The sequence below is a fragment of the Podarcis liolepis genome (assembly GCF_965112155.1).
Source record: "Podarcis liolepis genome assembly, chromosome: 1".
Classification (NCBI taxonomy): Eukaryota; Metazoa; Chordata; class Lepidosauria; order Squamata; family Lacertidae; genus Podarcis; species Podarcis liolepis.
Genome location: NC_139554.1, coordinates 8,963,503 through 8,990,769, shown reverse-complemented (window position 1 = coordinate 8,990,769; position 27,267 = coordinate 8,963,503). Strand labels below are relative to the sequence as shown.

At 39.4% G+C, this 27,267-nt stretch overlaps 1 protein-coding gene across 7 annotated transcripts; it reads left to right on the top strand.

Moving 5' to 3' along the window:
- The first annotated feature begins 376 nt into the window (after window positions 1-376).
- LOC310713611 (protein SIX6OS1) lies at window positions 377-27,267 on the top strand. 7 transcript variants are annotated; one of them, XM_083518057.1, is made up of 22 exons: window positions 377-402; window positions 2,234-2,291; window positions 2,878-2,934; window positions 4,106-4,232; window positions 6,501-6,590; window positions 6,966-7,153; window positions 8,378-8,420; window positions 9,460-9,580; window positions 12,255-12,349; window positions 13,539-13,672; window positions 14,806-14,885; window positions 17,306-17,391; window positions 17,499-17,563; window positions 18,434-18,504; window positions 19,528-19,658; window positions 19,812-19,944; window positions 21,496-21,547; window positions 23,055-23,125; window positions 24,307-24,437; window positions 24,593-24,725; window positions 26,133-26,187; window positions 26,620-27,267. In XM_083518057.1, the coding sequence occupies exons 2-22, from the start codon at window positions 2,243-2,245 to the stop codon at window positions 26,808-26,810; spliced, it is 2,103 nt and encodes a 700-aa protein (XP_083374183.1). In that variant the 5' UTR covers window positions 377-402; window positions 2,234-2,242; the 3' UTR covers window positions 26,811-27,267. The 7 variants fall into 7 exon arrangements, with proteins under 7 accessions (XP_083374183.1, XP_083374186.1, XP_083374184.1 ...); XM_083518058.1 differs by lacking the exon at window positions 377-402 and adding an exon at window positions 1,066-1,382 and having other exon boundaries at window positions 19,872-19,944; XM_083518056.1 differs by lacking the exon at window positions 377-402 and adding an exon at window positions 1,070-1,295.

Below are 27,267 nucleotides of genomic sequence, written 5' to 3'. Positions count from 1 at the left end.
AGCCATCCGAAGCTGGGCGGCGGGAGAAGGTGTCCCCGCCCCCCCCCCCCGGCATCGGAGCTTCGTTCCGATGCCGGGCGGCGGGAGGAGGCGTCCCCCCCCCCGCCCGGCATCGGAGATTCGTCCCGGAGATTTCCCTATGGGCTTTCGTCTTGCGAAGCAAGCCCATAGGGAAATTCGTTTTGCGAAGCGCCTCCAAAACGGAAAACCCTTTCGTCTAGCGGGTTTTCCGTCTTGCGAGGCGTTCGTCTTGTGGGGTACCACTGTACTTCAATCATTTTTTAAAAAAATACGGGTGCATTTATTTAATCCCAAGCAAATATGGTTTATGATTGCACTCTTCTTGTGGGACGTGCAATCAAGCAATCAATCAAGCAGACATGACAGGGGAACTGCCCAAAGGTGCTTGGAGAAGATTATGGTTGTTAATATAGATAATAATAATAATAATAATAATAATAATAATTTTTTAATTAAATTTGTATACTGCCCTCCATCCAAATGTGCTTGGAGAAGAATACTCTTGTTGCTAATTTTTAGTAGATTATAATTCTAATAATTTATTAAATTTGTATACAGCCCTTCACCCAAAGGTCATGGGGTTGCCATATGTTCAGAATTTCCTGGAAGACTCACTTTTGTGTCTGGATTTTCACTTTTTGAAATATGTCAACCCTATTAAGCTTGGAGAAGAATACTGTCGTCGTTATTCTTATATATTTATCGTTAAATTTGTATACCACCCCTTAATCCAAAGAGCCTAGGGCGCTTCACAACAGAATAATGCAAAATGAGAACTTTATTATATACATTATATATAGCAAAACAAAAAGCAAATCAATTACACCTCCCCCCAAACCCCCCCACATTTTAACTGCCGTAGAATGTTATAAATCCCCGCAGGAAGGGCGCGCAACCCTAAACCATGTCTACTCGGAAGTAAAGTCCCACTGCGCCCAGAGGAACTGACTAGGGAGCAAAGCCTTCTTTTGGACGCAGCGGGCTCAGCCAACCCCCTCAGGGCTTCCCGCCAAACGAATCTCCTCAGGCGGCGCAGCTCCCCTCCCCCGCCCGCCCCGCTGCCGTTAGGACTTAAAATAAAGGCGGGAAACAGGCTGCCGAGCGCCTGAGGCGGATCACCGCAGCCAAAGGGCGGCTAAAGCACCGCGAGAAGCGCCTCAGAAACGCGCGTCTTTCCTCCGCCTCCTCAGCTTTTCCCGCGCTTTCCCCCCCAGGACGGCGCCATTTTGCTTTCTGCTGAACAGCGTTTTAAGAGGTTGACTCTCAGCCTCCCTGTGAGTCTTATTGCCCCCATTGAATAAACAGGACCCCCCCCAAACGAAGTGGGGGAGTTTGTTTTGTTTTTTGACGAAGGACAGCAGATTATTTTTATCTGTTCTTCTGAAACCATGTTTGTGGTGGTTTTTTTTTTGTCATCAATAGGGTTTTAAAATCTATTTTTATTACTGTTGTCAGACTGTCCTTAAATCACGTTGGAGGTGAAGGCTGTGGTTTGAAAGTATTTTTAAAGTGAATGAACTGCCCTGTGGCCTTCGGCTGAGGGGGCTATATAGAAATTTAATAAACAAAGAAAGAAAGAAAGAAACAGGGTTTTGTAGAAATGCAGATTTCACCCAGAACCGTCATGTTATGTGGTCTGGAAACTTTACACCTGACTTAATTTTGAATTTAGACAAAAATGACGCTGTTGTGCTAAGCACTCCTCCTTCTGACTAATCATTTAAGGATCGTGTTTATCGTTACCTGTGAAGACATTAATCAGGGCAAAAGATTGGTGAACGTGCAGTGTAACTTTGAACACTTTGAACACTGGAAAGTTTGTGATGCTTATTCAGATACATTAAAATTTGTTAATGGTAAAAAGCTGGTTAAAGACTCCAGCTATCATTACGAACAGGTCAGTGGAAACAACTGCCTCAGACAAAGTGGGATAATTTTACAAGAGGGTTAATGTTAGCTTCATATTCCCTCCTTTTTCATGAAAATTTCACCCCTGCCTTACAAAGCATCTCCTGTGCTAGCATAGCCTGTAGTAATAATAATAATAGAATTTATATACTGTACTACCCTATACCCAGGCCTTTACAGCAAAGGGTGGGTTTTCTTTTCATTTGTCTCCAATTTTCATTTTGTATCACTGGGGCTATTAAGTATGTCATTGTGAGTGTGTGCTTTTATTATGTTCTTCCTTTTCTTTTCCCTCTTCATGTAGGTTTACAAAATGGCTGATGTCATGTTAAACAACCTGAACAAACTACTGCTACAGCTTGGTATGTTGCCGTGTGGTTCAACTTTGGAAACAAGCAACGGAGAGTCCTTAAGTTATCTATAGTTTTTTATTATCTGCATATATTGTTTGCCTCACAGTGTTATAATGCACTTAAAACACCTTTTCTTTACTAATGTAGCTGAGTCCCTGTGTTACTGGGTTAAGACAGAATTACACTCAATGCCAAACTACATGTTATAAGGTCCTAAAAGTCACTTCTAAGCAAATTTGAGGGAGGAGAATTAATAGCAAAGAATGGCGGGAATGGTTTAATTCTTCCCTCTCCTTGCAACTCCCTTTCCCCATCAGCAGTTTTCCATTTTGTACAGGTTTGGATGGATGTTTATAAGGCAAATGCATCTGAAATGAAGGAAAATCAGTTTTGGGATGCGGAAGGAGGAGAAGCAGCGGATGGGGTATAGTTTAATATAGGCAAGCCATAGGCAAACAGCTTGAATACACGTAGCACTGAAATAAAATCTAGTATTCAAGTGACTAAGTTACTGTTTTAAAATGCAAATTAGTTCTCACACTTACCGTAATATCTGAAGGCAATGATATCATTCATCTATATGTTTCTGCTACAGTGTTTCAGCTGCAGCAAGCATCTTACTCCAAGGAACATTTGAGGCAACAGATACAGAGTGAGTAGACTTTAATACATAAATTTTGTCAGAATCTTGCATTTGTTGCAGTTTAAGCTCTCATAGATACTTCTGCATGCCCTTTGCCTTTCCTTGATAGAAACATTCCTCTTATCCTTGGTGGATTGTAATGGAAACTTGTCCTCATTGTCAAGAAGTTGTACTCTTGGTCTGAAAATTGGTTATGATTCACAACTTGTGGTGTCTATCCAAAGGCGTGTCTAACAAAAAACACACAAACAAAAACCACCATGCACAAGGACCTGCTACCTTATTGAAACAAATGTAGCAGCCCTAGAAAGCAGGGGAGCTCCAGATGCATAGTAGACCTCCAGTATCCATAACATAGGCGCCGACTCCATGGGGCTTGAGGGGGCCCGAGCCCCCTCAAAAATGCGTTTGGGGGGGCTCTGCCCTCCCAATAATCTCCGGCGCCCCTCCAGCAGAGTGCCATCGCCGCCCCTCCCCCAGCCCAAAATGCACAGGGTCGGGCTGCATGCTTCCTGCCCTCCCTCCCGAGCAAAAGCTCCACCCAATTTCCTTCGGAGCTGATTAATAGGCGCAGCACACTCTCCCCTATTCGCTCACGAGGAGGCGGCGCCACTTTATTTGCATATTCATGAGCTTATTTATTATTCATGAGCTTTCCCGGGCCCCCCAATACTTTTTATAAGTCCGCGTCCCTGATCCATAAGAACAGGCATAGGCAACCTCAGCCCTCCAGATGTTTTGGGACTACAATTCCCATCATCCCTGACCACTGGTCCTGTTAGCTAGGGATAATGGGAATTGTAGTACCAAAACATTTGGAGGGCCAAGGTTGCCTATGCCTGCATAAGAAGGTGCTGGATCAACATTCTGGGTGGAATTTAGCATCATGCTCTTTCAAACATTCTATCTGTGCAAGCATTTCACCTTGCTGGTTGGAATTATACCCTCTCCCCCAACTCCAAACTAATTTTGGGAGAGTGTGTGGGGCGCAGAGGAGGGCAGGTCTTGTTGTGTAAGCAAATCTTTGTGCACAGCTTCTGCTGATGAGACTGTTAGGTAAATTCTGCTCTATAGCTCTAACCTTGGAACATATTGGATGGTTCCAGTTGTATAGTTTGTATCCCAGTGACCTATTCCGATCTTAAATTCCATCAAACATGAAATAAACATTTTCTTTCAGTATATTCTGCAAATACTGCAGGGAAAAAGATTGAGATCTGTCAGCTACAAGAAGAAATTAACAAGAACAAGGAGGCAATTGCTAGCCTACGCAAACGAAACAATAGCTGTAGAGAGAATTGTAATGCGTAAGTATATGGTAAAAACTTTATTTCTGAAACCGCAATTGGCTATAATATACCTCTTTGTAATCAAGCAATTATGGATTTAGCTAGTTAAGAAGGGGTGTGAAGTTATTTTGTTATAGACCGAGAAGATACATAGCACTTTCTGAGGTTTTAAAGTGCTTTCAGTACATTATCTCTATAATCTTACAGCAACTCTGTCAGTCAGGTCAGCCAGTATTATTATTTACATACTGCGTATGGGTGGTAGAGTGTCTGAATGGGTGGAGACACCTGGAAAATTTGTTATATGTGTTCACATTATACCTTTAAAGCACAGTTAAATAACATTATTTCTCTCAAAGAATTCTGGACATTATAGTTTACCTCTCACAGTTACAATTCCTAGCAACCCTTAACAAAAGGCATTCCTCAGAATTCTGTGAGAGGAAAAATGTGCTTTGATTATGGTTTAAAGGTATAGTGTGTATGCAGCCTTAGATTTGAACTGGGGACTGTATTAAACCCTTTCGGAGGCCCCTAGGCAGTCTCAAACTTGGGGGGGGGGGCTTGTGTGTGTGTGTGCTTTAGTGGGATAACATTGAACTAAGAAAGCTTGGTTGTAATTTTCTTTCAAGATCAAATCAATATTATTTTGATCTGTTGTCATGGGGCCCCTAAAAGGTGTGGGGCCCATAGGCCAGTGCCTACTCAGTCTATTTGGTAATCCAGCACTGCATGGTTCTCATCAGTTTCTTAACTACTGCTATGTCATTCTTTCTTTGTTATACTTATATCCTGTGTTTCTGCCAAATGGCGATCCAGTCAGCTAGCAGCAATAATACAAATGCAGTGGTATTGCATCTTGGTTTAAGAACAGCTTAGTTTATGAACAACTTGGATTAAGAATGCTGCAAACTCAGAAGTAGGTGTTTTGGTTTGTGAACTTTGCCTTGGAAGCAGAACATGTTTCACTTCTTGTTAAGTGTGTTCCATTTGTAAATTGAGTCCCCTGCTGCTATGGAAAAACACACTTTGGTTTAAGAATGGACTTCCAGAACAGATTAAGTTCGTAAACCAAGGTATCACTGTATAATAAAAATATCAAAATACAATAAAACAGCAATAAAATACAAACTGAAAAACATAAAAAACAGACAAATAACCATTTCGAGCCAACCACAGTTTACTTGCAAATCAACATGTGGGTCAAAGGACTGTACTGTATTAATAAAAATGCATTTGCCAACCAGTGGAAAGTCATCAGAGACAGGGATAAATGGGTCTCCCTTGGCAAGGAGTTCTGAGAGCAGCAACTGGGTTCCAGTTAGTTTTATTGTATTAATGAGTATTTTTGAGTGTGAGTATTTTGTGATATGAAAAGTTGGTGCACATGTCAGTACTGAACTTTACACTGGATACAAGCTACATGCAATTGAAATCAATGAGAAAAGCACAGAAGTTTTAGCTTAGGCTCACAAAGGTGACTGTGAGCCAAAAGTATATCTCAGGTTCCTTTTTCTCAGAGTACATCATCACATTATCTTCTGGTAGCAAGAAGGGAGAGTGTAAATAGAAAGGTGCTGGTGGGAATTACCGTATTTTTTGCCCTATAGGACGCACTTTTTCCCCTCCAAAAATGAAGGGGAAATCTGTGTGCATCCTATGGAGCGAATGCAGGTTTTCGCTGAAGCTTGGAGAGCGAGAGGGGTCGGTGCGCACCGACCCCTCTCGCTCTCCAGGCTTCAGGAAGCTATCAGCAAGCCTGGGGAGCCCGTGGGAGTTCCCGCAGGGTTCCCTAGGCTGCGGATAGCAGCCTGCTTCCCGGAGTGCGGGGCGCGCTGAAAGCAGAGCGCCCGGCGCTTCGGGAAGACATCCCGAAGGCTGCGGATAGCAGCCTGCTTCCCGGAAGCTCGGGGTACAGCGGGGAGGCGCAGCGCCACCACCCCGCTGTTCCCTGACCTGGTTTGGAGGCTGGCGCTAGGGAGAAGTGCGCTTCTCCCCAGTGCCAGCCCCACAAGATCGGGGGACAGCGGGGAGGCGGAGCGCCGCCATCCCGCTGTTCCCCGACCTGGTTTGGATTCCCCGACCTGGTTTGGGGGGGGGGGGAATAAAGGAATTTTCCCCCTTTATCCCCCCCCAAAAAACCTAGGTGCGTCCTATGGGCCGGTGCGTCCTATGGGCCGAAAAATACGGTACCCATTTTTATGATGGTCTTGTTACTTATGAATATAATTAAACTATGCTTTTAATAATTAGATGCTTACTGTAGTTTTAAATTTGTTGCCTTAGCTGGAAACCAACATACATGATTCTTAGTCAGCATGAAGAGTATTTGCAGAAGGAACTTCAGAATTACCAGGAATCAACAGAAAAAGACAAGTATGTAAAAATGTTTGACAGCTGTATATTAAGACTTCCATAAAATATTGCTGATTATAAGCAATGAATTTCTTACCTATAAAAATGTGAACACTCAGGAAGATAAGGATCTACTCTTTAATGGAGAATTATATTTTGGGGTACACCACCACTTCAATGGCAATTGCTGACTGCATCCTATCACTGAAAAGTAATAGAAAAATACAGGTGGTTTCTCATATTCCCAACTAGGTTATAGTTCAGTTAAGGCAACACATATTTTTTTTCAAATTTCCCCTGTGTTGAACTGAGCAATTGTCTCAAGTACTGGCCTTGCTTTGAAAAGATAGTTAAGTGGTGTCTAAGGCGGGTGATTGTATTTCCTTGTTTTAAAAGGAAAATGTACCAGGATTACACAACTCAGTATCAAGAGACTTTTAAACAGCATCAAGAAAAATATTTAGCAACTGCCATTGCTCAGGAATATCACCAGGAAAAAAATGAATTTGAAGAAATCCAAAACCGAGTTCTGAAGCAGTCTGAGCTACTTAAAAAGAAAGAAGCTGAAGTGATAGAGCTTCGAGGTAAAAACTTAGTTTCTATAATGCCAGTTATCCCAACTGAAATAAAATACACATGGTGGAATTCACCTAATGAATTCCATCAGTGGAAGCCCGGTGCAAGGCCTTCTGCTTGTGCAATGAGGTTCTTACCCTTTCTTTCTTCTGCACCCCCACAAAATGGGGTCTGGGTGTTTTGCGGGGAGAACTACTAGAATGGCACATGACAGGAGGATAGGGGGAAACATTCTGTAAGGCAAGCCAAAATGCTTTGAATTCATCCACAGAAATAAAACAGAGTTTGGAAGGGATCTAAAAGTTAATTCAACAGATTGCGGTGGGTTGGGATTATTTTTCTTTAAGGGTATGCCCAGATCAACAGTTTGCCCTTCAATCCACCTGATATTATTGTCATTGTTTATTATTTATTTAATTTCTATACTGCCCTTCATCTGAAGATCACAGGGCAGTTCACAATATAACAACAAATACATACCATAATAAACAAAATCAGTACCCCCAATTTAAAAGGCGTATATAGTTTAACTAGCCAAAGACCTAGGAGAACAGGAATGTTTTAGCCTGGCACCTAAAGATATGTAACAAAGATGCCAGATGAGCCTCCCTGAGGAGAGTGTTCCATAAATGGGGAGCCACCGCAGGAGATGCCTGTTCTTGTGTTGCCACCCTCTGGACCTCTCACGGAGGAGGCACACGAAGAAGGGCCTCTGATGATGATCACAGGGTCTGGGTCGGTTCATATGGGGAGAGGCAGTCCTTGAGGTATTGCAGTTCTGAGCTGTAAAACTTTATTGTTAAAACTATCACTTTGAATTGAACCTGGAAACTAATTGGCAGCCAGTGCAGTCGGTCAAGGATTGGAATGATATACTCAAACCATCTTGCCGCAGTAAACAATCTGGCCACTGAATTCTGCACCAGCCAGTTTCTGAACCATTCAGAGGCAGCCTCATGTGTAAACACGTTTCAGTAATCTAACCTAGAGGTTACAAGAGCATAGACGACAGACGTTAGGCTATCCTTGACCAGATTTGTGCCACCGAGGCCACCTGAGCCTCAAGCAACAGCAATGGATCCAAAACAGGATCCATTGTGCAGATTAACATGGTGAGAACATGATATAGCACAATCTGGAATGAAAAGCTGTTTTTAAAAACCTTTGTGACCAGTTTTTACCCAAAATGCACAAAAATGAGATTAATTCATTAACAACTTTCTTTCCTCCAGAACCTGGTCCATTCCAGTCACTTTCGCAGTGGGCATTACAGATGTATCCATATACTCAGCTTAAAAATTGTCTGTTTAAGAGTTGCGCTGTGGTTTTTCTTGTCTTTGTTACTGACTTTTATGATTGCTGAAAGATGTTGAAATACACAGGAATCTACATTGTCTTCCAGCTCCTAAAGAAATCTATTGAACTGTAATTGACTTAGAGGGGTAAGAACAAATCCTATAGTTCAGGCCATGTAGCTACTGTAATCAACAAGTCATGAGCAAGGAAGAAATATTAGTTTAACTTTGGTTTAGAACTGCCCTATTTACTGCTCTATTTGCTATCCACAAGTAAAGATTTGTTCTTAATTATTTACAATAAATGCTAAAAGTTCTGTGCATTTATTACTGGTACATTTTTGTCATATATAATTCACCATGAATCTTCAGGATAGGGTGGGATAAAAATGGGATAAGTATGATGTTTATAGATTGAATACACAAAGGCCTTTTGTGCTAGTTTTTATTCAGAATGGTCTTAATTCTTGCAATAGCGTTCTTAACATTGTTTCAGATTTTCGGAATAAGAGCAGAGGCTCAGCTTGCCCAAAGCAATGTAATAAATCTAAGGATTTACATGTTGTTCATATCCAGTTCTTTAGCCACAGGAACACACTGAAAGCTCAATCCTTCAGTTCAGTTCAGTTGAAATACTAAAACTCATTTCACACAACCAGCACAGTTGTGATATGACAACTGTCCCCTCCATCAGGCCTGAACAAAGGCTGTGATAAGTGGTTTATCTGAACATTAAGCCCTAAATATTGCATGGCATGCCACTGTTTATCATCCAAATGTGGATTCCAGCACATTTCTGTCTGGGTTAATAGCAAATGATTCAGACAACATGTTCAGCACAAATGTGGCTGAATCTGGGTTGAGATTAAAAGTTACCCAAGTTAAACAGCGTAAGTGTGAATAAGTTCATTTATTTCAAAGGCTTAAATCCAAGTGAGCACACTAAAATGTGTTTCCATTTAGCATTTTACTTTGACTGTTTGTTGTGTATGTTTTATTGATTCCTTAACATAAGAAAGTGCTTCTTTGAGGCACAACACAAAAGAAATTCTTACGCATTCAGTGGTTCTCAGGCAGCAATCACTTGAACTAGAAAAAACAGCAGAAGAACTACAAAGGAAAATTAATTATTTCAGACAGGTAAAATGCCTTTTAAATTCCATGCTATGTTACCATCTGCTAAAACACTACTATATCACTCACAGTTGATAAAGATATATTACATTATTTCAAGCTCTATTCTGTAGTTGATAATTATTGTGTTCTTACTATTTTAAGATGACAAAATGGGATTTCCTCATTTCCTCTGAAGCACTGTGGATGATACCCAACCCACACATCAGATAACATAATCACCCAAGGTTTCGCATTTCACTCAGGTCTAGCAAATCCTGACCCCCACCCTGATGCAGTTCCATGTTCCTGATGCTCTCCACCAGTCCACCTCTCAACAGAGCCCCACTGCCTCCCAACTCCCCCAAATTTAAAAGAAATATCTTCATCCTATGTTAAGCGCCTGACAGGATTTTAGAATCTGACAGGTAACAGCAGACTTATGGGGGTGGGGGGGAGAGACTGAACACCCAGCTACATAGTGTTTGACTGATTAGAAGTTAAATAAAGGAACTGAGAGATAATATATAAATGTCAATGAAATTTCTTTGTTGTTGCCAGGAAAATTTTACACTACATTTTCTTGAAGACACTAATAGCTCCAGCTACAATTCTTTCCTTTATCTTTTGAGTATGTAGGTCACCATTATTGTCCCCTATTGCAGATTTGGGGCAGTAGCTCAGAAATAGTGGCTTGCCTAAGGCTACCCACAGAGTTCATGGCTGAGCAGAGATTTGAACCATTTCACTGCTCAGTGTTCTGGTTTCTTTCTCTTTCTCTCTCTTCAGTCAATGTAAAAGAAAGGCCACATTGCCGTGTCATATTCACACAGTCACAAGCAGCATAAACACCCTCATCTCAGTCACACACATACCTATAGCAATTCAAAAGAACCCTTTCCCTCTTGCCAGAGTTGAAATTAAAAGCCACCTAGCATACCTCCCCTTCAGACACCTAAAATCCTGCATCCTGTTTACAATGTGGCCTGATACATGCATTATTATTGAACAAGGAGAACTGGTCAGGCTTGGTCAGCTTTTTAAAATCTGTATATCAGTTCCCACTAAAAAGTCTGAAAGGTTCTGCATAGTCTAATGTCATGCCATACAGTAACACCTGTAAAAAGATTGCATGTGTCAGGCAAAGTATGTTGTACATAGCATTATTAATAAATGTATGACTTGGGCCTCAAGCCCCTATGTCTTTTGAAGAACTGGATTCAGAGCCTTTCAATCCCTTTCAACAGCGTTCTTTATAGCACTTGCTTTTCTGAACATACCCCATAGAGATCTAAGATTGGTTTTATATGTTCCTCAAGCCTCCACAAGGGTGGAGGACCACTTAAGACTTCCAGAGACTAATGCATCAGGTTAGTTGCCAGACTGGGGAAGTATTCAGCTGGCTGAATACTGCTGTCCATTGCAGGCGTATTCTGCTGATTCTACTATCCATAAGCTGTAGTGGTGGACTTTGGAACTCACTTAGGCTACATATGCAACATATATTTAATGCACCCACCCACAGAATCCTGACAATGTTAGTTTGTTAAGGGTGCTGGGAATTGTAGCTCTGTGAGGGGTAGACTACACTTCCCAGGATTCCTTTTATAGGGTGGGAGCAAGAAATGTGCTTTAAATGTATGGTGTGTACACAGACTCAAATAGTGGACACAATAGCCCCTAGAACCCTTTGCCTCTTGACAGAGTTGAAACATCTTTGTGGATTACTAGGCAGCTACAGGCAATGAGACAGCAGAAACAAAGATAAGAGTGCAAATGAAGAAAAACATCTGAAAATATCAGCCAAAACAGCATAGAGCCCATCTGAAGGCTTCCGTGGTGGTGATAGAGAGATGACCTTTTCCAATAGGTTTTCTGTTGTCTTAAAACTTAATAATTTTTTTGTAGTTTAGATTCTGATTTTAATAAGTTTAAAGAAATGTAATGGATTGGATCCTGTCATGTCCTCCCATGAAGAAAAGGGCTCCTTTCATTTACAGAAGTGATTGCAATCTGACAGATGAAGGTGATTTTTACTAGTTCCCTGTAGCCTCCCCAGCTTCTATACTGCTTCAGAGGTTCCCACAACTCTCAATAACAGATTCATAGGGGGCTATGTGCAGTGGAAAGTGGGAATCAGTGAAAATTGCTTCCCTTTCTTTCGTCAGGGCAAGTGTTCTCCTGTGAGTAGATCAAGTTCTGAATCTAAGCTACTGTAATTGATTCCTTTTTTATTTTACTATTGGTCTAAGTCATTCTGAGGGCTTTTTAAGGTGGAAAGGTGCCATTGGGTTTCTTGGGTTAGTGTAGACAAGTCATGGAAAAATAAGACTGCCTTTCCAAGCTACAAGCAACTTTACAACTTTTAAGGAACCACCAGATTTTTCAGTGAAGCCTATGGGGTACCCTGTAGTGCATAATAAAAGAGGGGCATTGTATTAAACATAGTGCTACAGTAAATATTCTGTTAGTGCAAGGATTTTTCCCTTTGTGGTAGAATATTCTGTCCCCGTCTCCTCATCTCTGTACTTCCTAAATCTATTCTGGGGGTTCCTCCAATCCATGAGAGCAGGTGAGATATATGCGGGGGGGGGGGGGAATCCCCTTAAACTAGTGCTAATCCTTGAACTAGTACAAGAAGTTAGTTGAATACTGTCCATGGATACAATTATATCATTTGTTTATATAATTTTTCTTTTAGCAAATTGAAAAGATTAAAGAAGACCAACACAATCCTGAAGTGATAGAAAAGGAAAATGCAAAAGATCTTGAAGCAAGGAAGGCATCTGATGAAAGGCAATATTTTAAAATTGATTTTATCACACATAAACAAGCCCCGTAAACTGTAATGCTATAATCCTATCTATATAAACATTCAGACATATCTACACAACAAACATATATCATGTTTATACCCCTTTAACTGCCTGGGCTTTCCCTGAAGAATAATAGGAGCTGTAGTGTTTGAAGATTGTGCAGATTATATAGTATTGATTCCTTACATTATCTTGTATGTGAGTCCCCCTCCCAAAAAAAATAACACTAGAGTTCCCAGAGGAGAGGGAATAGTTATTGTCAGTGCTCTATAACATTAGAAAGTGGCTCCTGCATTACTCTAATGTCAGTGCAGACCTTCTGATCAGCACATGAATAAGAGGGGCTAGTTCTGAACTGCTATTGCAGTTGTAGTTGAGAATAGCATTGCCTTTATACCTTTTTATCAAGGAAGAAATATTTATTTTAAAAGCTTTATCTCTATCTTAAGATACTTTACTGAAGTCTAAGGGAGCAATTCTGACTTCACTTAAACTTTTGGCAAATCTCCCATTGAACTAGGGTTGCCATATTTCAAAAAGCGAAAATACAGATACAAAAGTTGTTGAGGTTTTTGTTTTTTGTTGTTGTCATAGTAGTTGTTATTTTGCAAAGATGCTGAGCTATTTTTAAGGAATTTTGCCAAAATCTACACTTCTGACATTGGTTGCCATATGTGTGGATTTTCCCGAACATTTTGGCGATTTCTGCCCAGGCACTGTTTCCAATGGCCAAATTCTGGTTATGTCTGGGAAATTCTGGACATATGTCAACCCTATAATATACATACTGTGCTATGTTTCTGCATTTAATGTCACATGTCTTTGTTTTATTACAATTAATGCTAGATCCTCTGTATACTGCATTTTAGGATGGGAAATTTTTTTAAAAAGGAAGGTAGAGGGATGTATTAAATGTTTTGTCCCTATAAGGCTCCATGTTACGTTCTCTCTGTTCTATAATTTGTCATGTTTGTGTCATGCCCACTGGCAGGTATTACCCAGCAAATATATTATAATGGATTCTAGCTTAGGCAGAGAAGGTACATCTTTTCAATGTTTTGTCCTTTACCTCATTAAGCCACCCGTGGCCTTTCCATCTCTCTCTTTTTTTGAAAATCCACTCACCTTGTTTACTGTTTGCTTTCATTGTAGCTTTTTTCTTCTTTCAGCTTGTTCAAAGAGAGTCAACATGTGTTAAAAGAGAAACGTCAGATGTATGAATCATTACAGCTTCCTAGCATTTGTCAGAAATTAGTCCAAAGTTTCTCAACTCTGAAGCCATTGTTTCAGCAAACGCAGAGAGGTATGATTTATGTCTGTAAAGAAAATATTTTGAGATTTCATTTTTATGTGAGGAGTAAAATAGATGTTAATTATCCCATAGTAAGCAGTCCCTGCCACATCTGAGGGGGACTCCACACTCTGTGCAGTAGACACAATCATTTTATGGGCACTAATGTTTCTAAAAGCATACATATGATTATTATTGGGTGGGTGGGTGTGTATTCTTTTTGTTTGTTACTTCTTGTTGGCATATGTCTGTCTCGAGAAACGATGGAGTGCTGCTGGAGACAAACTGCTGTGTTAGCATCGACATGACCTCCCCAGGGCATAAGCCTGGGCAGTGTGTGTATGGCAGTCTTGGGTTGCCCAGGTGACAAGATCCTCCCCCTCTCGGTCTTACTGATGTGGTCCAAAGAAAAACAGAGCAATACAATGCATTTGGCATCAGCTTGGCTGCAGGAGTTGCCAGAAGGAGGCATACAAGGTGCCATCCAATTGTGTTAAGGACTCCAGATTCGTGTAGGGTTTACTCCTTAGGCTTTTCTTCTTCCAAAGATATCCTGCAAGGCAGTGGATGCTTAGAACCAGAGTTTTTCTTCTCCTAGATGGACTACCTTTCCAGGTTGATGAACCCCATCTGCCCCTCAGTTCCCTCTACAGCACGTGCAGAAACTGCCTTCTTGACAATTGGAGCCACTATTGGTCTCAGTCGCTCAATCCACCACAGCCTGTCTTCGCATGCAGGAGAAGTCTGAGGCTCATCAGTTATCCTCACCTGGTTTAGCAGCTATATTTTTATATTGTAAACCACCCTGTGGTTTGCAGTTAATAATAATAATATAGAATGATCACAATTGTTGTATAGGCAAATACCTCAGTGTGTTTTCTGTACTCTGAATTGCCTACACCAAAGGTGACAGATTCAGAGACTTTTCCACATAATACTTTGCGCCAGTTCTTCTCAGCAGTCATCCATATATGTTTTAAGAAACTGGTATATGTGTCCTGAAGTTCGTTATCTTGAAGCTGGTAGCTTTCTGATTACCTTCATGCTGTTTATAAGCATTTACTGTCAATTTTGTTTTCATTTGTTTAATAATAAAGCTAAATTATGTATGGCTAATTATATCAAACTGCCATTAAATAATATAGGTATGGAAGAGAGAAATGATTCTATAGGACATTCAGCAGTGACCAGTATATACTTCAGTCATGTAGAAAATGAAAGACAGGTATGCAAATGGAAAGCAGGTGAGACCAGGGGCAAGACAGGAGCAATTTTTTGTATCTGTTGTTTAAAAGATTATTTGATTTAAAAGAAGCAGTCAATTTTCACATTGTAACATTCTACGTACGGTATATATAAAACCAGCAACAGAAAAAACAAATCTAGATGTCTAAATGTTTTATTTTTATTATTTTTGTATTGCTTCATTTATGTGCCACCACAAAAACTAAAGCCATAAAGATACAGCTGGATAAATACTAAAATAAAAACAAAACATACAAAAACAATCCAAGCAAACAACAGAGCAACATTGTTTTAAAGTGAAAAGCAGGGGGAGTTCAACCCTTCAGCAACAATATAGGCAGCCCCCTGCACAGAACCTCATTATAATTCAGCCACCGAAAGCTTCTGGAAAAGATAGGGTTTATAACTTCACCGAAGCTAAACACAACTCAGGGCCATGTCTCAGTTGTAAAAGGTACCAGGTTCAATAGTTGATATCTCAATGTGGGACTGGAAAAGACTCCCCTCGGAAACTCTGGAGAGTTACTACCAGTTAGTGTGGATAATATTGAGCTAGATGAACCAGTGGTCTGACAGAATAAAACAGTGTCCTAAGCCCTTAAAGGAGGCCATTCAGTTCCAGCAAAAGACCCTTATCTTCACCTCCGATGTCTCCATTTCATGTGATGCAGCTATATGGAGGAGGACTCCACTGATACAGATTCTTTTTATTTTACTTTCGTATATTTCTCACCTTTCTTCTTTCCTGGAATCCAAGGCAGAGTGCATGTGATTCCCAGGTAGTCATATTGAACCCAGATCTGCTCAGCTTTAGCAGAATCGTGGCCTCGTGCCTTTAGCCTATACAGGCTATGTAACAGGCTTATATGAGGAAGGGTGATTTCTGAGATAGATTTGGGTCTTAGTTTGTGAAAAACCTAAAAAGTGAGAAACAGCACTTTGATTTAGACTTGGAAGCTAAATGGTAACCAGCGCAGTAGCCACAAAATATGTTCTCGCTTCCAACATGAGGTGAGCTTCAGGTTCTCTCCCAGCCCTGCCTGGAGATGCCAGTGATTGAACTTGGGACCTTTTACATACAAAGCATGTACTCAATTGCTGAGCTATGGCCCTTCCATAGTTGATCCTAGAAGCATGGAGTTATCAGACACAATCCTTCTTCTCTAGAGAGGGGCACAAGCTACATCTATACAGCCATCACTTTCTCTTAGGTATTTTTTAATGCAAAACAATAAAATGCAAGGTCACTGATTCAGTGGGAGGTGTTACACAACCAGAAAATTTGTTCTGCCTGTTCTTCCCCTCCCAAGAATTGCAGGGCAATCTCACCTATCTATCCAGACAGGACTATGCATATGGGTCTGGCCCTGAGTCAGAGACTCCATGCAGATATACAGCAAGAAACACACTTCACCCACCCAGTCTACACCACTACTACACTGGTCCATCCCATTCTTCCCAGCTAACAAGGTATAGGTTTGATAGAAAGGGAAAGAGCTCTACAAACCCTCAAACCCTGATTCTTGTAAACCACTTAGAGGCTTTGTTACAATTAAGTTGTACATTAAATTAAATAAATAAATGTTTGTTTTTCATCCTTTGATATAGACTTATGTGATGCCAATAAGCAATTTGAAGTTCCATTGACTTCAGTGAGAGAAATATAGGTAGCCTCTTAATTCTTCCAGAAAAATCAATGGAACTTGTAAGTGCTTAAGTTTGACTTCATTGTGCCTTTGTTTTCATAAAATCATAGAGCTGTAGAGCTGGAAGAGACCATGAGGGTCATCTACTCAAACGCCCTGTAATGTAGGAATCACAACACGTGGTTCCCCCATCCAATCTGAATCATACCAGACCCTGCTTAGCTTTGTAAATGTGCTGGCAGTTTTATTGCTGTACCACTATGTGGTTCTTCAGCATGCCAGAACAATGTTCTACATCCTTTTCTTTTGACCTTCCTTGCTATAAATATGCATTGTCTTTCCCTTTTAAGAGTACATCAACTCACACTATAATGAGGCCTCCTAATATAATTCATATAATAGGTATATATCAGAGTTTGTTTTTGAAAGCCTAAGTAAAAAGTAAATGCTATACTCACTTCAGTTATACAGTATGTTCTTTATTTAACACATAACAAAAATGAGCCTATTAAGCAAACATACAGCAATACAAATTAATTTATTCACTATAGCAACTTTCTTTTAGTTTTGTTTTTTTTAGAGAAACCAAAGGACAAACTGGAGCAGATCTGATGGCAGGAAAAATAATGTTTCAGAATCATGACCTGTAAATAGAGGTCAAAAGAGCTGTATTTGTACAGCCTAAGGAAAAGTCAACATGTCTGAATTTATCATTTTGTACTTCCCTTCATTTGAAATATGTCCTCTGTTTTAGAAATGTAATGACACCATAGGAACTAACATAGCAAAAAATGCCCAGCTTTCATCTGTAACAAGCTTGCAAAACCAAACACCACTAAGGTAACTTTTAAAACAAATCATATTTTCATTAGTGAAAGCATGGATTCAGAATCTTGCATGAAGATAATGCTTTTGAAACAAACTTGTTATCCTGTTTATTGTCTTAGGTTGCTATCTTATCAGAAACAAACAAACAACAGGCAGTGGTTTGAGGCTGAGGCTGCAGAAATAGGTATAAAATGCAACTGTAACGTTAGAATACAAAATACTGTTTAAAATACTTTATACATAATCATATAGCTAAAGAGAAGAAGAAAACTTCATCCTGCTTATTGACTTACTGTGTAAATTACAAATTGCATAAATTAGAGTTCTTGATTTTAAAATAATGAAGAATTGTGAACTTATGGACTATTATGCCTAAAATTAAATTGTGTTGCAACAACCACTATGTTGGCTGATGGTTATATTTGTGGTGGTGTTTCATTGCACCATCACACACAGCATATGGGATCAACTAATTAGTGTCAGTCATCATCACTGCTTAATCAGGAATGCTAGTCATCAGCAATTGCAGCATTTTACAAAGTAGATAAAGAATAGAACTATGAATGACTTGCCCATATAGTGTATTAAAGGTTTTCTAGTCAATATGGACTTACACAGGATACCTATGCAGCCTTGTTTCTCAATGTGCCGCTTATAGGACACATACATTCTTCAAGTCTCTTTGGCCATTTGAGCCTCAGTATTGTTCCTGAACCCTTTTGCTTTTGTTTGTGGTGCCCAGAATACCACATTCCTCACAGGTGCATGGATCACACACACCCCAGGGCAACAAATCAAGAGGACCATCTTGCAGTCTGTGGAATTGAACTTCACTCTCATGCTACACATTGCCTTTAGAATGAGGCTAATGTAAGGGACATGTAAGGGATGAGTTAAGTGATTTGTAGAAGACACCATCATACTCTGCTGCTAAAAAACACAAATAAACCAACTCTTATGTTAGTAGATCAATGGTACCAACAGTGCTACTTTTGAATATTATTTTCACATGTGATGACCTGATATTTTTTTTAATGCAAGCATTTTTTTATAGGAGGAAAAAAGGTTGAGTATATGGAACGAGAAGAAGGAAACAGGCCAGAGGATTCTGCACAAGCATTTCAAGTCCATTTACCTTTATTTTGGTTTTATCTATTTATTTTTCTTAAATAAATGCCCAGATAACGGTTTTTCAGTTCTAACATGCTCTATAATGCAATGTCATTTGTAAGCTCTCCTGTCTGAAAGCAGATGCAGTAAAAAGAATGAGTCCTGTTTTCACAAGGAGGGGCTATACTTGGTGATAGAGCACATGCTCTAAAATGATCAATGATAAGTTCAGCCATGGAGGCTCTGCTCAATGGTGCTATTGCCCAATGAGATTTGACAGATGATGGCATGTGAGGGCCTTTTCAGTGGTAGCCTCTAAGCTGTGGAATGCTGCCCCCAACGAGGTGCATCTTGCACCAACAAGGTATAGCTTTTCTCAACAGGTCAAGATGCCCCTCTTTGCCCATGTTTTTAGTGGAGTGAACTACTGTTTTTAGTGATACTGTTTTTAGGGATCTTCAAGTGAAAGAAGGGTCAGAAGTTTAATAAATAAAAAAATACCGAAGGCCCTAGATTCAGTCCTTGGTAGGGATAAGATCCTGCTTGAATCCCCAGGGAGCTGCTGCCATTCAGTGTGCATACAAAATTGAGTTAGACCAATACCCTTTTAGCACAGTGCAACTTCATAAAGTTCACACACATGTTAGTGGTCCCCCATTGCTCAAATGCATGGTTTGTATCCATCAGGAGCTATGTGTTCCGTATTGTGGGCTCAGGCTTTTTTAATTCAGCAGGCATTTAAAGGCAGTACAGAAATTGTTTAAATAACTACTCAGATTTGTGTGTGATGTCTATATACAGGTGATTGAAGGATTTTTTCATTTTTTCACTTCCATTATATATGGATGGATGCACGCATGCATTTCAGAACGTTTCTTAGCCACCTTTACTAATGTTGTTTTAAGCACAGCAGTCTTATACCTGATGAATATAAAGATTGTTCTCTTTTTGAAAAGCCCCAATAAGTGTGTCTTGGTGTTTAAACAGCTATGAATGCCATATAAACATGGTCTTGTATGTAAAATTTCTCTTTAACAGGATGGGCAGGCAACAACTGACTGTCGTTTTGCAGAAAGAGAAGACGATGCTGAAAGCTATCCAAGAACTCCAGAGCCTCACATACTTCCAAAGACACCTGCTTCTAGTAGGGTGGAAACTCCATTAGAACTGTAAGGATTCTTAGTTCAGATATTAGCTTTGTCATTCTCCAACACTTTTGGAGTGAACACCCTACAAAGCCCAGATTTTGGCTGCTTTCCAGCTTAACACCAATTCCTGCCCTTAATTGCCAGTAAATTTCTCCTCTTATTTCTTTACAACAGAACTCCATCAAAAGGTGAAGGATCAATGTCAAAGTCGCCTGCTTTTCCTTTCCTTTCTAGCTTTACTGCAAAGTCCCTTGGATTTAATTTCTTTGAGTCTTCTGTACTTGGAGCGGAAACTTCACCAGGCCAGGTAACATTGAATTTTCAAAATGCAGAGCTGTGTGAGCTTGAGAAATGTATTCATGATGTAGTTAGTGTCAGATTAGAACTGAAAAGGTGCAGATTTAAATTCCCAATCAACTGCAAACCTCATTGGGTGAGTAATGGATAAAAGCTTGGGGGAGAAACCATGGCTTCCACAACTATGAGTTTTTTTGGAGAGCGGAGATATAAATGTAATAAAATAAATATTAGAAACACAGCATGAATAATTAGTGTAATCTGCAGGTATAGTGAACCTAACAGGCATTTTCATGTAAGGATACAATTCTGAAATGCAAAGTTCAAATTTTTTCTTTAGGGATTGGTATAGATTCTTAAGCAATAATAAAAAAAACTAGTTCATTGGGAGTCAGCTGCAAAAGGATAACCCAAACTTTTTTGGATGTCCAGTCCCCTGGGATTTGTCTGAAATTAGTGATCTGTCCTTGGAAGTCACATTCTTTTACCAAAGATTGAGAAGAGAAGATTTGCTTAAACAGGCCACATACAGAATTAATAGCCTGTCGACCTGTAAAAGGATTACAAAGTTGCCTGTGACCTTCTCCGCAGAATTTTCTATGAAGTCTACCTCTGACATCAGTCAGGTTCAAATTAGACATGCATCTACTTACCTGCCTCTCTTCCTTGATGGAGTTGAGTTTTTCTTTTGTTACTTGTTTGAAAAGCAGCCTTGGTGACTCCAGTCAGAGTGCAGGGCGGATGAACAGATAACACTTTCCCTTCCATCTGCTCACACATTCAAAGTTCTCTCCATAAGGTAAAGAGATTCAGGGGCCACACAACTGCATGCCTCATCTAGTTTGAGCCATACCTAGAGATGCCAGGTAGCAAGCATAAGCCAAAACTGATTCCCTATTCCTAATATGCAGTTTCTCTTTCATTGACCATAACTACAATTAATTCATGGTGTTGCATTTATTCTTTGGTGTTTTTCTGGAATGATGAGTCCCAGTTCATGATAAACATGGTCATATGCATTTAGTTTTACTTGGAAGTAAATTATTGCATTTAGGATTGGTATGGCAATCTCAGTCCTCAGGTTGAAAAACTAGTAAAATCTAATGTTTGCATTTGATTTGCTTTTTAACGTGCATAAAATAATAAAAATATTACATTCAGTGTGTAATCCTCCATCAACTCACCTGGGAGTAAAGCTGATTGAATACAGTGATGCGTAGGATTGCTCTGAACTTCTTAAAGAAAACGTAGCCATGTCTTTACTTTGACTTCTGGAGCCCTTGGTGGAATTAATGTAGAAGGGATAACCCCTAGAAGTAACATGCATGGAGTTTAATAACAAGGCTGGCAGAAATGGCAAGTTCTTACTGCTGGGGTTCATTTTTGGAATTACAGTTTCACTACATCAGCGGATCCCCTGTAGTAGTATGGTTACTATTATTATTACCTTGCAGCATTTTAAGAACTTGGATAATTAAAACATGGTGCTTTTCAAATCCTGAATTTACTAATTTATTGATTTTCTAATTAATTCACTTATATAATGAATATTATGTTTCAGTTAGGTGAAAGAGATTCTGCTGGCAATTTAAATCCTGTTTCATTACACAAAGGTAAGCTTTTACCATGAAATGTTTTGCCAATAGCTTCCATTAATTGACATATTGCTGATAGGCACCCAGTAGCTTCATTCCTTTAACAAAATGTTTAAAATGGATTCAGTCTGGCTTCACACGGTATCATAGAGCTCTTGGGCTTAGTGGTTTCTGTCTATCCATTCCACTTGCTCTTGTGATTTGTTAAACTTTAATTGTTCCAACCAACTCTCACAGCAATTTCATTCACTTTTCTGAAGCAATGGTCTGAATATTTGAAATGTAAGGTTTCTTTGAACACTGTCAATCATGAAATCCTGTCCTTTAAGAGCAGTGGGATTTAAGAATCCATGTTATGTCTAATACTATTTTTTATTTTTAGTATTCAGGCCATTTTTAAAATAATGAAATTGTAATTAATCTCCAGTATTTTTTATTGTATTCCTTATAAAATCAATTCAAAATATTATTCCCTTCAAGGAAATTTATTTAGGAAAAGGGAGAATGATTATTCATTTGCATTTTCTTTTCCATCATGCTCTTCCGCTCAAGCTTTTCAAGATGAGAAAGATGACATCAGTTTTCCTTTTCCAGTTGGATCCTTCCAAGGCTTTCAATCCTTCCATTTTTTTGCTTTTTAGAAATTGTTCCTTAACTGGGCTTAGAGTTCCTGTGCTGTGGAAACACTCTCAGTCTCCTGACCTACCAGAGTTTGCTAATGATATAGCTGTGAAGGAAAACTTCATACTGATTATCCACTTATTGCATGAATTACAAACTGCATAAGATAGAATTCGTGGTTTTAAAAGCATGAAGACTCATGATTGATTGGACTGCTGTGCCTAAAAATAAATAAATATTTTTTTATTTAAAATATATATTACGTTGACTGATAGTTGAATTTGTGGTAATGTTCCACTGCTGCAATCACACACATGTGGTATCAGCCAATTAGAGTCTGTAATCACTGCTTAAGTGGGAAAATCAGCCACCACCAATTACAGTATTGTGCAAAGTAGATAAAAAAATAGACCTGTGAATGATTTGTTTATATATGATGTTAAAGGTTTTGCAATTAATATGGATGCACCTACAGAAGATATCTAAACCAGCTCCCCCCCCCCCTTCTAAATATGCTACTTGCAGGCCAGATTCTTCAAGTTTCTGTGGTCATTTGAGCATCTCTTCAGTATAGTTATTGTACCTCTTTGCTTTAGTTTGTAGTGCCCAGGATTACCCCATTACTAACAGGTGCACAGGTCAGCCCCCGGTACAGTAGATCAAGAGATGGATTATCTGCTTTATTGCACAGCACTGCCTTTCGGTTGAGGGTATAGGCTGATGTAAGGGACACCATGATGGATTAAGTGATTTGTGGAACATACCATTATGCTCTCTGCTCCTAAAAAATACAAATAAGCCAACTCTTACATTAGTAAATTTATAGTATGAAGAGTACTACTTTTGAATATTATTTTCACATGTGATGAGCTGAATTATTTTTAATGCGAACAATCTTCTCTAGAAGGAAAAAAGACTGAAGATGTGGAACGAGAAGAAGGAAGCAGGTCAAACGTTTCTGCACATGTGTTTCAAGTCAGTTTAACTTTGTTTTTGTTTTTTCTATTTATTTCCCTCAAATTCATGCCTGGTTAGCACAGGTTTTTGCAGTTTTATCATGCTGTATAATCCAGCGTCATTTGAAATTTATGTTTTACATGTGAGCTCTCCTGTTGAAAGCAGTTGCGATAAAAAATAAAGTAATTTCATAAGGAGGGGCTATATTTGGTGATGGAGCACATGCTCTAGAATGATCAAAGATAACCTTGGCCAGGGAGACTCTTTTCAACGGTACTGTTGCCAAATGAGATTTGACAGATGATGGCATGTGAGAGGGCCTTTTCAGTGGTAGCCTCTAAATTTCAGAATGCTACCCCCTCCGAAGTTAATCTTGTACCAATATTATATAGCTTTCCTCAACAGGTCACTTTTGCCCATGCTTTTAGTGGAGTGGGCTAAAGTGCTATTTCTTTTAATTTGATTCAACTCACACCTACTGTTTCATTGTATTTTACAGTGGTTTTAAATATTGTGTTATATGTTTTAAGTGACATGTAACCCACTGTAGGGACTTTCAAGTGGAAGCCCACCCCCACCCTGATTCAGAGCTTGTAGGAATAAGAAAGATCCTGATTGAAACATTGGAGAACAGCTGCCACTCAGTTTGTATACAAAATTGAGTTAGATGGTATTTTAGTATAGGGCAACTTTATAAAGTTCACACACATGTTAGTGGTCCCTGTGGCTCAGATACAGGAGCTCTGTGTTCTGTATTAAGGTTCTAATTTTATAGAACATCTCTGCAGCCGAGATCAGACAATCCTCCCTCCTTGTTTATATTCTTTATTTTAGCAGATACTTTAAAGTGATTCTGATTTTGTAGTCGTCTTTCAACTGATAAGCTTAGAGAAAACTGTAATCAAACATCATATTGTTAAATAACTCATCAAATGTCTATATGTGATGTCTATATACAGGTGATTGAATTTTTCACTTTTCACTTCCATTATACGTATATGGATGGATGTATGCATACATTCATTTAAGAATGTTTCTTACCCACCTTCACTACAGTTGTTCCAAGCACGGAAGTCTTATGCCTGATGAATATAAAGATTGTTCTCTTTTTGAAAAGCCTCAATAAGTGTGTCTTGGTGTTTAAACAGCTGTGAATGCCATATAAACATGGTCTTGTATGTAAAATTTCTCTTTAACAGGATGGGCAGGCAACAACTGACTGTGATTTTGCAGAAAGAGAAGATGATGCTGTAAGCTTTCCAAGAACTCCAGAGTCTAACATACTTCCAAAGACACCTGCTTCTAGTAGGATGGAAACTCCATTGGAACTGTAAGAATTCTTAGTTCAAATATTATAACGAGCTTGTCATTTCCCAGAGCACTTGTGGTAAAAGACTCTACCAAACCTAGTTTTGGGATGTTTCCCATCTTAACACCGATTCCCTCTCCACCACTCTTACTAAATTTCTCCTTTCTTTACAACAGAACTCCATCAAAAAGTGAAGGATCAATGTCAAAGTCGCCCGCTTTTCCTTTCCTTTCTAGTTTTACTGCCAAGTCCCCTGGATTTAATTTCTTTGATTCTTCTGTACTTGGAGCGGAAATTTCACCAGGGCAGGTAATATTGAATTGCCAACATGTAGAGCTGTGTGAAGTGATCAGCTTATTCATTACTAAAGTATGGTGCAGTCAGTGTCAGACTAGAATTGAGGAGATTTGAATTTCAATCCCCAATCAACCACAGACCTTATTGGTTGAGGACTGGATAAAAGGTGATTAGGGGAAACATGGTCTCTACAACTGTGAACTGTAGTAAGGATAGTGTTCAGAAATGCAAAGTGGAATGTTTTCTTTAGGGACTGGTATAGCTTTAGAAGCAATAATCGGAACTAGTTCATGAGGAGTCTTCTGTAATTGAATAACCCCTACCTTTTTGCATGTCCAGCCACCTGGATTGTGTCTGAGATTTGTGACATAACCTTAGAAGTAACTCTCTTACCAAGACTGTCATAAAACATACAGAGTTTGAGAATAGAAATTTTGCTTTAACTTGTGCTGTGCAGCATTTCCCTTAATAGCTGGTGAACTTGTAAAAGGATGCTTACTAATTTATTGCTGGGTTTTGCAATTAATTCACTTATGAAGTTGAAGTTGAATCCTGACAAGACAGAAGTACTGTTCTTGGGGGACAGGGGGCGGGCTGGTGTGGAGGACTCCCTGGTCCTAAATGGGGTAATTGTGCCCCTGAAGGACCAGGTACGTAGCCTGGGAGTCATTTTGGACTCACAGCTGTCCATGGAGGCGCAGGTCAATTCTGTATCCAGGGCAGCTGTCTACCAACTCCACCTGGTACGCAGGCTGAGACCCTACCTGCCCTCGGACTGTCTCACTAGAGTGGTGCATGCTCTAGTTATCTCTCGCTTGGACTACTGCAATGCGCTCTACGTGGGGCTACCTTTGAAGGTGACTCGGAAACTACAGCTAATCCAGAATGCGGCAGCTAGACTGGTGACTGGGGGCAGCCGCCGAGACCACATTACACCGGTCTTGAAAGACCTACATTGGCTCCCAGTACGTTTCCGAGCACAATTCAAAGTGTTGGTGTTGACCTTTAAAGCCCTAAACGGCCTCGGCCCAGTATACCTGAAGGAGCGTCTCCACCCCCATCGTTCTGCCCGGACACTGAGGTCTAGCGCCGAGGGCCTTCTGGCGGTTCCCTCATTACGAGAAGCAAAGCTACAGGGAACCAGGCAGAGGGCCTTTTCGGTAGTGGCGCCCACCCTGTGGAACGGCCTCCCATCAGATGTCAAAGAGATAAACAACTACCTGACATTCAGAAGACATCTTAAGGCAGCCCTGTTCAGGGAAGTTTTTAATGTATGATATTTTAGTGTTTTTTTGGTTTCTATGGAAGCCGCCCAGAGTGGCTGGGGAAACCCAGCCAGATGGGCGGGGTACAAATAATATATTATTATTATTATTATTATTATTATTATTATTATTATTATTATATATTATGTTTCAGTTAGGTGAAAGCTATTCTGGAAATTTAAATCCTATTTCATCACACAAAGATATTGGTAAGTTTTTATCATGAAATAAATTGTTTTGTCAATAGCTTCTCTTACTGCATATATTGATGATAACATGTGTGCTGATAGCCACCCAACACCTTCCCTCTATGGGCTTAGATGATGATGATGATGATGATGATTATAATAGCTTAGATTTCACTCTACACTTTTCCCCTGCTTTTGAGATTCATCACGCTTTAGCAGTTCCACCTTTAGGAGTGGTCTGAATATTTTACATAATTTCTTTGAACACTGTCGGTCAGAAATTCTTGTCCTTTATGAGCAGTAGGACAATCTCAGAATCCATGTCATATCTAACTGAAATAATACTATTCTTTGGCAATTTTTTAAAATAATGAAATTGTAATTAATCTCCAGAATTATTGATTGTATTCCATATAAAGTCAAAAGTTAATTCAAAATATTATTCCCTTCAAGGAAATTTATTTGGGAAAATGGAGAATGATGATTCATTTGCATTTTCTTTTCCGTCGTGCTCTTCCGCTCAAGCTTTTCAAAATGTGAAAGACGACTTCAGTTTTCCTTTTGCTTTTGGGTCATCCCAGGCTGCCTCACTAAAAGGCTTTCAATCTTCATCACAAAGCAGAAAGACATTTTCACTTTTTTAATTATGTTCCTCAAATGGGCTTACAGTTCTTATGCATTAACAAATGTTTTTCACCTTGCACCTAAAACAAAAGAAGATTACAAAGGAAAAAGAGAACAAATATTTTCATCCAAGTGATGACATTGTTGCATTTGAGTCTATTGATTTTAAATGGCTCCAGTTAAGAAAGTTAAAGGTAATTGTTTCACTATATTAAAACCTTTGACAAACTTTTATTTTATGAGCAGCATGTAGTGTAAGCTTCAAAACTTTAATTTGAAATAGCTTCTTCAACATGTTTGGTGCTATGTATTTATCAAGAATTTTACTGTCATCTCAACTTTGTAAAGACTTTTGATAAAACTTTTACAAGTTGTTATAGCAACAGAATGCTTGTCACTATTGTCACAGTTGTTTTCCTTTTTTAAAAAATACTGTCCTGTAACACATTTAAATTTTAAATAAAAAATTAATCCATA

Excerpts from the sequence above, each read along its gene's own strand:
- LOC310713611 (XM_083518054.1), top strand. The coding sequence starts at position 1,972 with ATGTTAGCTTCATATTCCCTCCTTTTTCATGAAAATTTCACCCCTGCC. Across the intron at positions 9,581-12,254 it reads AAATTAATTATTTCAGACAG|CAAATTGAAAAGATTAAAGA; the intron begins GTAAAATGCCTT and ends TTTTTCTTTTAG. Across the intron at positions 24,438-24,592 it reads ATGGAAACTCCATTGGAACT|AACTCCATCAAAAAGTGAAG; the intron begins GTAAGAATTCTT and ends TCTTTACAACAG.